Here is a 15,750-nt window from a genome sequence, read left to right on the forward strand (position 1 = left end):
AAGATCTTGGAGTTATCGTGGATAGTTCTCTGAAGATGTCCACGCAGTGTGCAGAGGCGGTCAAAAAAGCAAACAGGATGTTAGGAATCATTAAAAAGGGGATAGAGAATAAGACTGAGAATATATTATTGCCCTTATATAAATCCATGGTACGCCCACATCTCGAATACTGTGTACAGCTGTGGTCTCCTCACCTCAAAAAAGATATTCTAGCACTAGAAAAGGTTCAGAAAAGGACAACTAAAATGATTAGGGGTTTAGAGAGGGTCCCATATGAGGAAAGATTAAAGAGGCTAGGACTCTTCAGCTTGGAAAAGAGAAGACTAAGGGGGGATATGATAGAGGTATATAAAATCATGAGTGATGTGGAGAAAGTGGATAAGGAAAAGTTATTTACTTATTCCCATAATACAAGAACTAGGGGTCACCAAATGAAATTAATAGGCAGCAGGTTTAAAACAAATAAAAGGAAGTTCTTCTTCACGCAGCGCACAGTCAACTTGTGGAACTCCTTACCTGAGGAGGTTGTGAAGGCTAGGACTATAACAATGTTTAAAAGGGGACTGGATAAATTCATGGTGGCTAAGTCCATAAATGGCTATTAGCCAGGATGGGTAAGAATGGTGTCCCTAGCCTCTGTTTGTCAGAGGATGGAGATGGATGGCAGGAGAGAGATCACTTGATCATTGCCTGTTAGGTTCACTCCCTCTGGGGCACCTGGCATTGGCCACTGTCGGTAGACAGATACTGGGCTAGATGGACCTTTGGTCTGACCCGGTACGGCCTTTCTTATGTTCTTATGTGTTCTTATGTTCTTATGATCTACCCACTCCTCCATTCCCCCTCAGTCCCTCATGCCCACCCCTCTGGGGTGAGCAGTGGATCACTACCACCAGTGGCCCCTGACACTCAAACTCCACTGACACCAGAGAATTCTCACAATGGGCTCACCCTGCTGCCATCCCCACTGCAGATTTCCCCATCTTGCTGGTGAAGCCGAGAGCGGTTGTCGCTGGCAAGCCCAGGCTGCCCTCCTCTCTCCTTGCTCATTGCGAGAGTGCCAGGGGAGTAAGTGCCCAGGGCTGGAGGGCGGGGGGCATTCCCTAGAGATCAGTGATTTACCTTGGTCCACTTGATCTCTGGGACGGGGAAGCCAGATGCCAGGCACGGGAATACTGCCCTCGACCCTGTGGTGACCTCCTTGACCTCCGGCTGAGCTGCGATCTGGGGAATGGCTGCAGTGAAGGAACACATCCGTCAGCGCAGGGCACTGGCATTCCTGCCCAGGGCCCAGCTGCCAACCCACCCACAGCCCTTTGCTCTGCAGGCCGCTCACTTCATTCAGCACAGGGCCCCGTGACCCTCAGTGATGGGCACTGGTGTAGTGCGTGTGCCACAGAGCGTCACAGGGCAAGAGCCGCCGTGAGAGACCCCGCCCCCGTGGTGCAAGGGGAGGTGCCGTGGGACGGGGCGCCCCCCGCAGGGGAGCAGGCACTTACACTGCACGTGCAGGATGACGTTGGACTGCACGGTGCCCACGTCGTTGGTGGCGGTGCAGCGGTACTGCCCCGCGTCCGATTGCTCCACCCGCTCGATCTTCACCATCCCACCGCTGACGACCACCTCGGGGCGAATGCGGCTGCCCACCTTGCTCCAGGTGATGTGTGCCTTGGGGTCCCCGATGGCCAGGCACTCGAACTCCACCGCCGCGCCCACCAGCACTGACTGCACTGAGGTGCGCACGTTGATCATCACCTTGGGCAGAGCTGGGTGGGGCAGATGGCAGAGGTGAGCGAGGGGGCACCCTCCCAAGTGGCCACAGAGGGCACGAACATGGGAGCAGCGTTAAACTCTAGGGTCAGCCCCACACACAGCAGCTGTGCCAAGGGGAGGGCAGGGAGGAACACCCGGCAGGGCCACCGGGGGGGGGGGGGGGGAAGTGGGGCAATTTGCCCCAGGCCCCACAGGGCCCCCCATGAGAGTTTTCAGGGGCCCCCATGAGAGTTTTCGGTGGGTCTTCAGCGGCAGGTCCTCCAGTGCCACCGAACACACCCGGAGCGAGTGAAGGACCCACTGCCGAAGACCCGGAGCTCCTTCCGCTCTGGGTCTTCGGTGGCAGTTCGGTGGCGAGGGCTCCTTCTGCTCTGGGTCTTTGGCGGCAGTTTGGCAGCGAGGGCTTCTTCCACTCTGGGTCTTCGGTGGCAGTTCGGTGGCGAGGGCTCCTTCCGCTCTGGGTCTTCGGTGGCAGTTCGGCGGCGAGGCTCCTTCGCTCTGGGTCGCCGGTAGCAGTTCGGTGGCGAGGCTCCTTCTGCTCTGGGTCTTTGGCGGCAGTTTGGCAGCGAGGGCTTCTTCCACTCTGGGTCTTCGGTGGCAGTTCGGTGGCGAGGGCTCCTTCCGCTCTGGGTCTTCGGTGGCAGTTCGGTGGCGAGGGCTCCTTCCGCTCTGGGTCGTCGGTAGCAGTTCGGTGGCGAGGGCTCCTTCTGCTCTGGGTCTTTGGCGGCAGTTTGGCAGCGAGGGCTTCTTCCACTCTGGGTCTTCGGTGGCAGTTCGGTGGCGAGGGCTCCTTCCGCTCTGGGTCTTCGGCGGCAGTTCGGCGGCGAGGGCTCCTTCCGCTCTGGGTCTTCGGTGGCAGTTCGGTGGCGAGGGCTCCTTCCGCTCTGGGTCTTCGGCGGCAGTTCGGTGGCGAGGGCTCCTTCCGCTCTGGGTCTTCGGTGGCAGTTCGGTGGCGAGGGCTCCTTCCGCTCTGGGTCTTCGGCGGCAGTTCGGTGGCGAGGGCTCCTTCCGCTCTGGGTCTTCGGTGGCAGTTCGGTGGCGAGGGCTCCTTCCGCTCTGGGTCATCGGCGTCAGTTCGGTGGCGAGGGCTCCTTCCGCTCTGGGTCTTCGGTGGCAGTTCGGTGGCGAGGGCTCCTTCCGCTCTGGGTCTTCGGCGGCAGTTCGGTGGCGAGGGCTCCTTCCGCTCTGGGTCTTCGGCGGCAGTTCGGTGGCGAGGGCTCCTTCCGCTCTGGGTCTTTGGCGGCAGTTCGGTGGCGAGGGCTCCTTCCGCTCTGGGTCTTTGGTGGCAGTTCGGCGGCGAGGGCTCCTTCCGCTCTGGGTCTTCGGCGGCAGTTCGGTGGCGAGGGCTCCTTCCGCTCCGGGTCTTCGGCGGCAGTTCGGTGGCGAGGGCTCCTTCCGCTCTGGGTCTTCGGCGGCAGTTCGGTGGCGAGGGCTCCTTCCGCTCTGGGTCTTCGGCGGCAGTTCGGTGGCGAGGGGTCCTTCCACTTTGGGTCTTCGGCGGCAGATCAGTGGCGGGTCCTTCACTCGCTCTGGGACCTGCCGCTGAAGTGCCCTGAAGACCCAGAGCAGAAAGACCCCCGCCACCAAAGACCCCAGGCCCCGTGACTCCTCTGGGTGGCCCTGACACCCGGCTTCTCTTCCGGAGCAGCAGTGGCTAGTGTGGAGGCTGCACGGCCAGCTCAGTCCCACTCAGCTGGCAGCATCTGTGTTCTCCCCCTCCCTGTGCCAGGGCCCCTGCTTACCCTGGATCACCAGCCTTGCGCTGTCCTGGGCCTGCCCGGAGGGGCTGCTAACTCGGCAGGTGTAAACCCCCTGGCAACCACGATCCAAGTTGTGGATTCTGCAGTGAAACAGCAAAGAGATGGACTGGCTCCCACATACCCTGAGGCCCCTTTGCCCCCCAGCGGTGCCACTCTGCCAGGCCTCCAAGCCACAGAGGGTTAGACCTCCCGCCGGGCAGGGCGGAGACGGGCATTCCCACCTGAAGGAGAAGAGTCTTGAACTCTGCTGTTAGGGAGGGCGGGCAGGGGGTCGAACCCCACGAACGCCATCCCCAAGAGCACTAGCTGCCCCCGTCTCAGCAGAGAGGCCCTGGGCTGATGGGGGCAGCCCCTCTGCAGGGCATGGGGGTGAATCCCACTGGTTACATTCCTGGGCACTCCCCAGAGAGGGCGCAGGCCCCGTGCCCCTGCTCCTCCTTACCGCAGCACCCCGTTCCGCACGCTGTGGCTGGCGGGCAGCTCCCCACCCTCCCTGAACCACTCGATCCGCGCCCGGGCATCTCCGGTGACGGAGCAGGTGAACTCGGCCGTGCCGCCCACGCCCTTCACCTCCGTCTGGGGTGTGACTCGCACGGTCGGGGAGGCGCTGGGGGCTGATCCTGTGGGGAGCAGAGACACAGAGGTATCAGCTACAGCCACCCAACCCCCATCCCCAGGGGAGCTGCACATGCTGGAGCCAACAGGTGGAGCTCAAGGGGACTCGCTGAGCCACTGCCCCACGGCCCACCCCCTTCAGCCTGTGCCCCTGGCACCTAAGGCAGCCCCCACAGCTCTTGGCTGCTGGAATCCACCAGGACTCCCCGCCGCCTACGCAGGCAGTGTCACCCCTCCCCCTGCCAGCAGGATCAGCACTGCCCCTTCCCCTGCCCAACCACAACAGGGCTGGCATCATTCATCTCTCCTGCCAGCTGGGCCAGCAGCACCCCCTCCTCTGCCCCGCCTGACCGCTAGCAGGGCCGGCAGCATCCCTCACACACAACCCCCAATGGGGCGGGTGTCACCCCGACCTTCAATGGAGCCAGAGCAGCATTGCCACCGCCTTCTTCAGCCGCCCCGGGGAAAAGCCCTCTCTGATTACCCCCCCGAGTACCCTGCCTGGGCAGGGGCAGGGGCAGAAAAGCCCCCGGCTGCAGGAGGGGCTGAGCTGAGGTGGGGCTGGGGAGAGTTCAGGAGACGCTGGGCATGGGCAGAAGCTGGAGGCTCTGTGGGTCCGGCAGCTGCAGAGCCCATACAGTGGGGTCAGCTGGCCCTGGCGCTGTGCCCGGGGACTGGCAACACTGTGCCTGCCCCACACTGTGCCAACTGGAGCAAAGCCACAACGTGCCCTTGTTCACCCGCTCCGAAGTCTGTGACCAACCTAGGGACTTGCCCCCCCCTCCCCAGGGCCGCCACGCCACCCGCTGGGGGCTGCCCCTCCCCCACTCCGCCCCCCCTCCCCCTCCACGCCGGGGCTGCCCTGCCTCCACCCCGCTATTCCCTCCCTGGGGCCGCCGCCCCCTCCATGCCGGGGCTGCCCCACCCCCACCCCATCCCCGGGCTGCACCACCTCCCCCTGCCACCCCCTCCCCGCTGGGGCCGTCCTGCCCCCACCCTGCCATGTCCTCCCCAAGGCCACACCACCATCCCCTCCCCCTCCCCAGGGTCACTCCACCCCCGCCCCACTGGCCCCCACCAGGGACCACCCCACTGCAACCCCGTCCCTCTCCCCTTGTTGGAGCATCACTGTGCTCCCACCCCCACTCTCTCTCCAGTGCTGGCCCTGCCTGGGCGCTCTGCCCCGAGACTCACCCTGGACGCTGACCCGGGCGAAGGTCTCTGCCGAGCCCACCCGGTTGCTGACAAGGCAGCGGTAGGTCCCCGAGTCCTCGGGCGCCGTCGGGCTGATGTGCAGGGCACTCTCCCGCAGGACGGCCTTGCTGGAGAGGCTGCCATTGGCCTTGCTCCACTGGTAGTGCAGGGGTGGCGTGCCGTGGGCCAGGCACTGCAGCCGCACCGCCTCGCCCGCCGCCACCGAGACCTCCTCGGGCAGGCTGGTGGCATAGGGGGGCGCTGGGGGCAGAGAGGTGCAGGGGGCATTAGGGGACCAGCTCAGCGCTGCCTGAAACAGGCCCCCCTGGCGGTGGCTGCTCTGCGCTTTGTGTTTGGGGCCCCACCTGCGCCCACGGTGACCCCCAGGGCCCCCGCCCCGCCTAGGGACGGAGAGGCCTGAGCTGGAGCGCATGGGCCTGCCCGGCTGTGGCACCATCTCCCCTGCGGATGGGGGCCCCATGGCTTGGGCCATTGAGCGCTGCCAGCAGGAGGGATGGGGGCCGAGCAGGTCTCTATCCCCAGCACCCCCGGTTCAGAGTCTCCCCATTTTGGGCCCCACTTTGCCCAACCAGGGCGGCTGCCCACAGCTATCGCCTGGGCACTGCCCCCTGCTGGCAGCCCTGTGTCACTCCACGAGACCCTGCAGGGAAATGGGGAGGGAATGGCAAGGTGGAGGGGCCTGTCCCCCAGTCCCTGCATTTACCAGGCTTGACTGGGCAGTGATCAGTGCTCGCTCTGAGCGAGAGCCTGGTGCCCCAATGAAACACCCGCTCCACCCCACGCCTGGGGCAGGGAGCCCTAGGGCGCAAAGAGGCTGCACACATCTCAGCCACTAGAGCCCCATGGCATCAGCTCCCATCTTTCACCCTGCCCCTTCCCCCGGGGCATGCGCCGGCGAGCCAGCCCCCCCAGACTCTCCCACCAGCTGACATGGCCCAGAAATACGGGGCCTGAGGTCAGAGGTGAAGTGCCAGCTGCCCGGGCGTGGGGTGGGAGCTCCTTACTCTCCACGTCCAGTGTGACGAAGGCCTCGGTGAAGCCGGCAGCATTGCTGGCATTGCAGATGTACTGGCCTGAGTCCTGCTGGGCCACGCGGGGGATGAGCAGAGTGTTATTCACCACCCGATGCTGCCAGGGCAGTGGGGCCCTCAGCTTGGACCACTGGATGCTGGGAGGGGGTTCGCCTGCGGGGACAAAGAGACAGTGAAGGGCTGGGCCGGGCGAGCCGTCCACACTGCTCCTGAGGGATGCCCGTCTGGTCCAGATTGGAGGGTGGCTAGAGGGGTGTGAGGGGATCGCTAGCTAGCTAGGGCCTGGGCACTGGGCAGATGCCCCTAACTTAACTCCTACATACAATGCTAATGGATGGCTCCCTTCATCTGCCTCAGATGGCTGCTGGGGAGAGATCTCCTTTGCCCTCCCCACATCACGGGGCTGCCACAAGGACGCTCCTCCCCTTGCTGATCTGGGGCCCACCCCATGGACCTGGGTGGCACTGCACGGCCATGGAGCTGCAGGAACTGCTCCCAGCTAGGCTTCCCTCCTGGCCAGTGCAAAAAGGCGGTGAGTGAGAGGAGCGTAGGGCTGGGCAACAAAGTATTGCTGAACATGTCTGTGGCTGGGCAGAATGCGACGCTGTACAGCTTCGATGGAGACCATCGGGGGGGCATATTAAGCACTGGCTTCAGTTTGTATCCATACCCAGTTTCACAGTTGTGGAAGAATATGGGGGGGGGGTGTCAGACACTGGGGGGGGGTCAGAGAATAACTATTTAATGACAGTCGATGCTGAGACTCAAAAAGTTAATGCTTTGTAACTGTTAAAACACAAATTGTCAATGTCATGTGGCAAAACAAAGTGCACAGCCTGAAATCAAACTCTAGTTCTCAAGCAGCATTTTTCTCACGTTGCCTAGCTGTGAATTTCAATTATTATTGATGGAAATATTTGTGCGTGTACATTTGTGTGTGTTTGTGTGTCTGTGTGTGTCTGTGTCTCCGTATGTGTGTATATTGTGAAATTGACATGTACTGATATTTACTGATAAAAATCTACTCCTTCCAAGCCTAAATAGACCCACATGACTAGCAGATAAGGTAACGGCCCCTGAAGTGAATGAACGTGATCCTTCTGTAACCTGTCTTGGCAGCTGGCTTGAGCTTTGGCTTGGACTACTCAACTCACAAGTTATACTGTAGTAATAAAACCATAACAAGGGATAAAGTGAAACGAATTGTTGCAGACAAAATATTGTTAATTTAATAGCAAAGAAATGTATCACTGGAGACATAAATCATCGTGTGGAAACCGTTCCATCTCAAATGCACTCAGCCGCACAGAGCACATGGAATGACTTGGTTAAGACACTTGGTTAAACCCCAGTTAAGCTCTTTTAAGTAGGTCAAATGTGTTGTGATTCTTTGTAGAGGGGAACGTGAAGGAGGATGGAAAAGTAACAGTCAGAACGATTGGCCGCACGGTAAACGTGCCGTGGGAAGTGGACTAACCACAAATTGTCCTGTGAGATAAACAGGAACCATCAAAACCCTGCAGACTGTAAAGAAGTCGGCCCTGTGCATGCAGACAGGTCCGGTACCCGCCTTGGGCAGCTTTGCCTTTCCGTACCCACCCTGTCAGGTCTGTAGTTCAGGAAACTTGATTGAACAGCCCGAATGGAGCTGTCTATTCCATTCTTCTCATTCAGTGGCATAACCCACCTTCCACAATGCAGGGAGAATTCAGCACTCTCGCCTCTCTGCTGGATGCCAGGGTCTGGCTTTCCCCCGGAAGCCCACCCAGCTCCCGCCGGGATTGCTAGCAGTGGTTCCAGCAGGTGTTCAATGGCGCTGGGCTCACACGGGTTTTGTGGTGGCTCCCAAGTGCCCTGAGATGTGTGATGGGTGGAGAGGTGCCAACCGCAGAGCGGCGCCCACGGAGCATTGCCTCAAAGAGATGAGGTCCCCCAACCCCGTCCTCTGGCCGCCCTTCGTGATCTCCCACCTGCAGACAGAGCAGGCCTGACCCCGTTTAGCTGCCAGGTCTGAGACTCAGACCAGGGAGGGGGAATGGGAAGGCCAAGCAGAGGCTGGCAGAACAGGAGGCATGGATATGTGCCCCCAATCAGGTGGGCCCCACCCCAGCCTTCCCATGGAACCTCTCCCAAACTCCCATCCCTTCTCGGGGCTCTGGCTGCAGGCTGCTCCCCAGCTCTGCCCTAGGAGCAGGCAGCGCCAGGGAAGCCAGCGGCCCTGCCCGGCACACACGTACCTGTAGCAGAGCACTGGAGGGTTGCGGTTTCTCCAGCTACCACTGTCAGTGTTGGCTTCACTGTGATCTCAGGGGCGCCAGGCTTTCTGTTGGCAGCTTCCACGCTCACCTCCACCTGGACCTGTGCGGAGCCGATGGAGTTCTGGGCCGTGCAGATGTAGGTGCCAGCATCTTCAGGCTTGGCTGCCGAGATCTGGGGGCAGAGAGGCAGCCTAAGGCCTGTGGGGTGTGACACAGCCACGTGCCCCCAAGGCTGAGCGACAGGAGTGATGTTAGGTAGCACTAGGTCCTGCTGGAGGGGGCGCAGCCGTGTCCGTGTCCGCTCTGCCAGGCGAGCTGGCCAGGGGTGCAGCACTGTGCACTGCAGACAGCAAGACAGGGCCCCAGAGCGCAGAAGGCACCAGCCCCTTTCGCATCCGCCAAAGCCAGGGCAGGATTTAGGGGCACTTGCGTGGGGACCCAGCTGTGGGAGCCAGAGAGAAACCCAGGGTCTGTCTGTGCCCAGCAGCCGCGAGGAAGGACAGGCCAGGTCCCTGTCCCAGTGCGATCCAGGCAGACAGCTCAGTCACAACAGGGAGGCCAGGCTGGCTGCCCCCCTGGCTCAGAGCGGGCACTGAACTGCCCCATGCCCCATCAGGGACTGGCAGGGGTGGTTCCTTTGCTCAGCTCCTGCTATGGCTGGCTGAGAAAGGGACTTCTGCTCCCTGGCAGGGCAGGACTGGACTGTGGTGGATCCACGTGGACGGGATAAAGGCCAAGTTGCCTGTGCCATGGTGCAGGGCTCCCTCCCCCCGGCCCCAGAGCCCAGCTTACCTGCAGCACTGCTTGGCTCTCCAGGGGCAACAGCTTCTGCTGCTCGAGTTTCTGCCTCATGCCCAAGCGGCTCCAGCGAACAAGAGGGCGCGGGTCGCCCATGCCAAGGCAATCCAGGCTGATGGACTTGCCTGCCTTCACCGTCACGGGGCCCTTGGGCATCACAGATACTGTAGGATAGCCTGGGAGGGTGCGGGGGAGGGGGGGAGTAAGGGCACAGCCTGCCAGCCAGAGCCGCTAGAAACCCCCCTGGAGCAGCTGGGAGCTGGCCACGGCAGACTGTCTTCGGGCTGCCCCAAGGGCGTGTGCTCAGGCAGTCCAGGGGCTGCACAAGCGGATTCAAGCCCTGAGCACTGAGGGGCGTCTGGGGGTGGGCCCGACAAGGACAAGCAATCCAGGCTGGGAGGCTGGGTGGGGGGTTAAACCTGCCCCTCCCCAAAGGCCCCCCCATCCCTGCTCATGGGCTCCCCAGCTCGAGGAATATCCCCAGGCTCCACCAGGGACAGCCACCCCCATTGCCAGAGCAAGGCAGCCTATGCAGGGGTCGTCCTGGAGCAGCAGCCCCGCCACCGAGACCCTGATGTGATACAGTGACAGTGCTGGGGTGCCAGCCAGCGGCTCTCGGGGCCAGCCAGTGAGCTAGGAACCCAGGCTGGGTATCCCAACTGCCTGTCCCCACTCCTGTACTCAGAGCCTCTCACCTTGCACCATTAAGTTAACCACACTGTTGGCTACTCCGTAGCGGTTGGAGGCCACACAGCGATAGGCTCCCTGGTTGCTGGGGCGAGCCCTGGAGATGGTGATCACTGAGCCATTGGGGCTGATCTTCACATTGTCTGCAGGGGGACAGACACAGGTGAGCAAACAGCTGATCTCGCCCCTGGGGCTGGGAGCTCTTGCTGAAAACCCAGATTCCTAACACCTGCAACACTGACAGCACCCCCTGCTGGGAGAGGCCAGGACTGGAGTAGCTGGGAGCTCCCCCCCGCCACGCCCCGAACACCCAGGCTCCTGCGCCTCCTGTTGGCACAGGCTGGGACTGGAGGAGCTGAGCTTCCCTGAAGCCAGCACTGCTGCCTGGCAGCCCCCCTGTGCCCCAGGCTGTTTGCTCTCACTCAAGCGTGAGCCTAGGGAGCCGGACCCATGGCTAGAGCAGGGGCCCATGTGTCCCTGGCCCAGGGGAAGGGTGGGCTGTTTTCGCTCGCAGCCCAGATCTGCAGAGCCTAACGGGCGTCCAGGCCCCATGGCCCCACACAGGAAGGCAGCATGACACAGGCTCTGCAGACGGCTGCTGCAGTGGAGAGGGACAATGCCCACGGCCGCCCAGCATCCTGGCCAGGGGATGGGAGTGCCCCCACAGGAGACTAGGGGCTGTGGGTCTGGGGGAGCAGGGCTAGCGCTCATGAGATCTCGGAGAGAAGTGGGGGCAGAGAGAGGACAACAAGGTGTGGGGGAAGGGACGCTGGTGGAGGGGGGCTATCAGGCCCTGTCTGGCGGGAGGTGGGGGTACTGTACCCAGGGCACTGGGAGGGGACATCGGCAGCAGTGGACCATTGCTCAGTTCCAGGGAAGCCGGCTGGAGCTGGCGTGAGAAGGGGCCGCTCTGTACCTTGCAGATGCTGCTTCGGGGCCATCTTCCAGGTGATATTGATGGGCCGGGCACCACCGTGGATGCGGCACTTGAAGGTAGCATCCTCGCCCTGGCGCACAGTAGTGCTGTGCGGCTCGATGGAGATGATGGGGCTCTGCAGACCTGCCAGGCAGAGAAGGCAAATGGGGTTAGAGCCGTGACACCCAGACCTCAGGAGCCAAATTAGCCATTAGCGTTACCCCAAAAGCCCCAGTCATGTGACGCCATCAGTTCATTTCCTAGAGCACTAGAGAGTCCGACTGAAACAGTCTGATGGGAAATTATCTCGATCTCATTCTCGCAGCAAAATGACTAACCGAGTGTTATTATTTTATCAACTGCAATTGGTTAGTAACAGAGTGAGAGCCCCCTGCTTGCTTACTAATGGCATCAGTGTTCTAATATGTGCTGCGAAGAGCCACAGGAAACACCTTCAGCCGCTTGTCTGAGCCTATCCCTGGGGAGCCCTGAGCCACGGCCCTGGGACCACCCACCTACCAGCAGGCCAGACAGACTTACGGTAGGAGGAGCTGGTGCCAGAGGGGACGCTCACAGTGATGGAGGCCTCGTGGTGGCCGGCGCTGGTGCTGACACGGCAGACGTATTCTCCTGAGTCGGCTGCAGAGACCTGGACCAGCCGCAGGCGGGAGCCGGAGACCTGGCGGGGAGAGCCCAGGAATCGGAGAGAAAGGGCTGAAGCGTCTGTCTGCAGCCAACACCTGGGAAAGTCTGATCCCACTTCCGACAGCTGCCGTGGGGCCAGACCCACGGCTACCCCCAGCCCATGGGGTGGCCCAGTCAGGGAGTGCTCCCCCATTCACTGGCAACTGTCTATCGTACCTGGATTCCCCAACCTCAGCTGGCAGCCGGGCCACCGACGGAGCCCTGCTGGGTAGTGAGCCAGGCACATCCCCGGCCACGGCGCTGTGGAGACTGAAGAAGCAGCTCCCTCTGTCCCCCAGGACAAATCAGTCCAGGGAAGATCTCCCCACACTCCCCAGGAAAAAGAAAGAAAGTGCCGCAAGGCACTGGGCTGCTTCCTACCTGGTGACTGGCCGGCAGGGAGCCCTCCCGCTTATACCACGTGACTGTTGCTGGCGCCTGGCCCGTGACGAGGCAGTGCAGGTCCAGGGTCTGTCCCTCAGCGATGGAGGACGAGGAAGACTCGATCCGGATGGGGGGTGCCATGCCCGAGGCTGGAGGAGCCGTGGGAGATGGGGGTTAATGCTGGGGGAGAGGTCCCCTCACACAGATAGAAACCACCTGCCAAAGCAGCTAGTCCACCCCCAGCCCCCGCGGCTGTAGCAGGAGCCCCTCAGCCCAGACGGCCTGGTGCAGGTAGCTCTGAGAAGACCCAGGCAAGGGGCTCCCAGCCTTTCCACGGGACCTGTGCTGCAGCCTTGATCCTGCTGGCAGGTTACATGTGTGGCTACAGCCCCTCTCAGCAGGAGCTCAGAGCGCTTTGCAGACGAAGGTTCACAATCCCTTGGGGCTGGTCAGGATCATCACCCCCTTCAGCAGGTGGGGAAACTGAGGCAAGGAGAGGGGAAGGCCATGGCCATGCAGCTAATCTATGGCAGAGTCAGGATTCGAACCCAGGACAGCCTGGCTCCTAGTACTCCAAGAGGCAGACACTGCTGCTTGTAGGCAGGGAGCTGTGCGGGAGTCGGCCTGGGAGCAGATCACTCATCTCCCATCTCAGGCACCAGCCCCGAGTTAGGGCATGCCCGAAGCCCACCTACCTGTAGAGAGGCTGGCGGGATTTGGTGCTAGAGGACTGGCTACCTGCCAGAGAGGCCATGGCCCCCTGGGGCAGCGACAGCAGGGGCCCAGCCCTGCCTCTCCTGGGACGCAGGCAGCACCTCAGCGCAGGCTGGGCAGACTTACAGTACGATGGGCCGGTGCTGTCCTCGATGGTGATGACAAGAGCTGCCTCCTGGGTGACGGCGCCTGTGCTGACGCGGCAGACGTACTCGCCCGAGTCGGCTGCCGAAACCTGGGGGATGCGCAGGTGGGAGCCGGAGACCTGGCAGGGAGAGGGTCCATGACAGACCAGGACAAACATAGATTCCAAGGCCATTGTGATCACTTAGCCGGTCCCCTTGGGTAGCCCAGGCCATGAGACCTGCCCCCAATAAATCCTAGAGCAGAGCTTCTAGAGACATCCCATCTGGCTTTACAAATGGCCAGTGCTGGAGAATCCACCACGACCCTGGTCAATTGTTCTAGTGGTTAATTGCTCTCGCTGTCCACCTTATTTCCAGCTTCAACTCCCCGCCATTGGATCATGTCAGACCTCCCGCTGCTAGACTGAAGAGCCCGCTATTCAAGGCTTGTTCTCCGTGTAAATACCTGTAGACTGATCGAGTCGCCCCTTAACCTTCTCGCTGTTAAGCAAAATAGAGCTTCTTGAATCTATCACTATAAATTGTGTTTTCTAACCCTTTAATCCTTCTTGTGGCTCTTCTCTGAACCCTCGCCAATGTACCACCATCCTTCTGGCACTGTGGGCACCGGAACTGGAGCCAGGCTGCCAGCAGGGGTCACACCAGTGCCAAGCACAGAGGTAAAATAACCTCTCGACTCCTACTTGAGATTCCCCTGTTCATGCATCCCAGGATTGCTTCAGCTCGTGTGGCCACAGCGTGGCACTGGGAGCTCATGTTCAGCTGACTCTCCACCATGGTCCCCAAATCTTTTCAAAGTCCCTGCTCCCCAGGATAGAGCCCCCCATCCTGTGAGTGTGGCCAGCGTTCATTGTTCCTAGATGAATACATTTACATCAAACCATATCAACATGCATGTTGTTTGCTTGCGCCCAGTTTACCAAGCGATCCAGACTGCTCTGTGTCAGTGACCTGGCCTCCTCTTGTTTCCCACTCCTCCGATATTTGTGTCAGCTGCAAACAAGTAGCAGCCTGGCCTGATTCCCAGAGTCCGCAGCCACAGGCAGTCCTGAGGCCCCCTGCTCCCGGGGGGCGGGGGGGGGGGGCATCTGCTGCCATTGCTGCTTCCCTAAGCATCCCACTGCTGCTTTGATTCCCTCGGCCGGAGCGACTCAGTCACCTGTCTCCTTGCTCTTGGCAAAGCCCAGAAGCCCGTCTCCCTGCCTGGGGCAGCTCCTCTGTCTGGGAGCCTCCAGACACAGCCCTCCCAGGAGCAGGGCCCAAGGAAACCGACCTGGAGCTCAGCCCAGCCCCCTGCTTGCTGCTGTACCTGGTGACTGGCTGGCAGGGAGCCCCCCCGCTTGTACCACGTGACTCTGGGCTGTGCCTGGCCCGCGACGAGGCAGTTCAGGTCCAAGGTCTGTCCCTCGGCGATGGAGGATGAGGAAGACTCAATCCGGACAGGGGGCGCCATGCCCGAGGCTGGAAGAGCCGAGAAGGAGGGTTACGCCGGGTGCAACATCACATCATGGTGCCAAGGAGCAAAGGCAGCATCGTCCATCTCCCCAGGCAGGGGCCAAGCCATGGCAGGAAGGTTCCCAGGGCAACATCCGGCTCCAAAGGACTCCACGCTAGGCCCCCCGGTGATGGGACCCCCGCCATGCGGCCAGCATGCCCTTGTTCTTTCCTTGGTCCTATCGCCCCCGGGGCCCCGCCTTGTGCAGTCTCAAGCAAGCCCTCCCCAGCACTCAGAGCCCCGGGGAGCATCCCTCATGGACCCTGCCCCACATGGCTAACCCAGCACTGGGGCAGGGTCTGTGCCCTCCCACAATGCACTGGGGTTAGCCAAAGTGGATTCCAATACCTGCCCTAGGATTATAGTGCCCACCTGGGCCCATCCCTCAGCCCACAGTGCCCACCTCACCACACAGGGGGTCTCCGATCCCTATGGGCTCCTGGCCTGTGTACCCCCATAGAATCATAGATTATTAGGGTTAGAAGGGACCTCAAGAGATCATCTAGTCCAATCCCCTGCTCAAAGGGGGACCAATCCCCAAATGGCCCCCTCAAGGATTGAACTCACAACCCTGGGTTTAGCAGGCCAATGCTCAAACCACTGAGCTATCCCTCCCCAATGTGAACCCCTGCTATGCCTGAAGCCAGGCCAGGGCCCTGAGCCAATCTCAACAGACATCTCCATGGAGATGGGCAGGATACAATCTGGGAGGTGGTACTGGGCCGCCACGGGTCTCTAGCACTGGGTCCATGCCCATTGCCTGTGTGGGCCCCTGGCACTGAGTCCCATTCCCATTGGCCCCCTCCATATGTGGGCCCCAGCCCGCTCAGACGTACGGTACGAGGAGCCAGCACTGTGGGGGATGGTGACGATGACGGAGGCCTCCAGGGGGCCAGCACCATTGCTGACACGGCAGATGTACTCGCCCGAGTCGGCAGCTGAGACCTGGGGGATGCGCAGGCGGGAGCCGGAGACCTGGCGGGGAGAGAGGGCAGAGGCCATGGGGCATTGAGGAGAGCTGTGCTCAGCAGGCAGGGGCTCATGGGGAGCTGGGCTCCTTGGGAAAGCCAGCCCTGCCTGTGGGACAAGCCCTTACAAGGCTGGCACGGACTGTCTCCGACCCCCACCGTCTCCCAGCCCCATGCAGCCCTTGTGCCTCCTCCTGGGGTAGGACTGGAGACACCATGGACTTTTCCAGGCATTTAGATTCCAAAGCATTTGCTGCCTATTGTGAGTTTCATTGTCCAAGGATATCAACCTTCTCCCCATCGCCG

The 15,750-nt window shown here is 61.3% G+C and overlaps 1 protein-coding gene across 6 annotated transcripts in view; it reads right to left on the reverse strand.

Annotated features, from left to right (window-relative positions):
- Positions 1 to 15,750, reverse strand: part of HSPG2 (heparan sulfate proteoglycan 2) — a 164,102-nt gene that overhangs the window by 33,368 nt on the left and 114,984 nt on the right. For all 6 annotated transcript variants that reach the window (XM_039508939.1, XM_039508941.1, XM_039508937.1 and 3 more), the window contains 15 exons: positions 15,313 to 15,451; positions 14,291 to 14,442; positions 12,962 to 13,100; positions 12,119 to 12,270; positions 11,594 to 11,732; positions 11,054 to 11,197; positions 10,146 to 10,280; positions 9,445 to 9,626; positions 8,632 to 8,824; positions 6,368 to 6,547; positions 5,343 to 5,603; positions 3,976 to 4,153; positions 3,516 to 3,613; positions 1,500 to 1,766; positions 1,123 to 1,235 (listed from right to left, as the gene is read on the reverse strand). In XM_039508939.1, the coding sequence (XP_039364873.1) occupies positions 1,123 to 1,235; positions 1,500 to 1,766; positions 3,516 to 3,613; positions 3,976 to 4,153; positions 5,343 to 5,603; positions 6,368 to 6,547; positions 8,632 to 8,824; positions 9,445 to 9,626; positions 10,146 to 10,280; positions 11,054 to 11,197; positions 11,594 to 11,732; positions 12,119 to 12,270; positions 12,962 to 13,100; positions 14,291 to 14,442; positions 15,313 to 15,451 (2,472 nt within the window). The remainder of the gene's footprint in view (positions 1 to 1,122; positions 1,236 to 1,499; positions 1,767 to 3,515; positions 3,614 to 3,975; positions 4,154 to 5,342; positions 5,604 to 6,367; positions 6,548 to 8,631; positions 8,825 to 9,444; positions 9,627 to 10,145; positions 10,281 to 11,053; positions 11,198 to 11,593; positions 11,733 to 12,118; positions 12,271 to 12,961; positions 13,101 to 14,290; positions 14,443 to 15,312; positions 15,452 to 15,750) is intronic.

Source organism: Mauremys reevesii, linkage group 21 (genome assembly GCF_016161935.1).
Source record: "Mauremys reevesii isolate NIE-2019 linkage group 21, ASM1616193v1, whole genome shotgun sequence".
NCBI classification, from domain to species: Eukaryota; Metazoa; Chordata; order Testudines; family Geoemydidae; genus Mauremys; species Mauremys reevesii.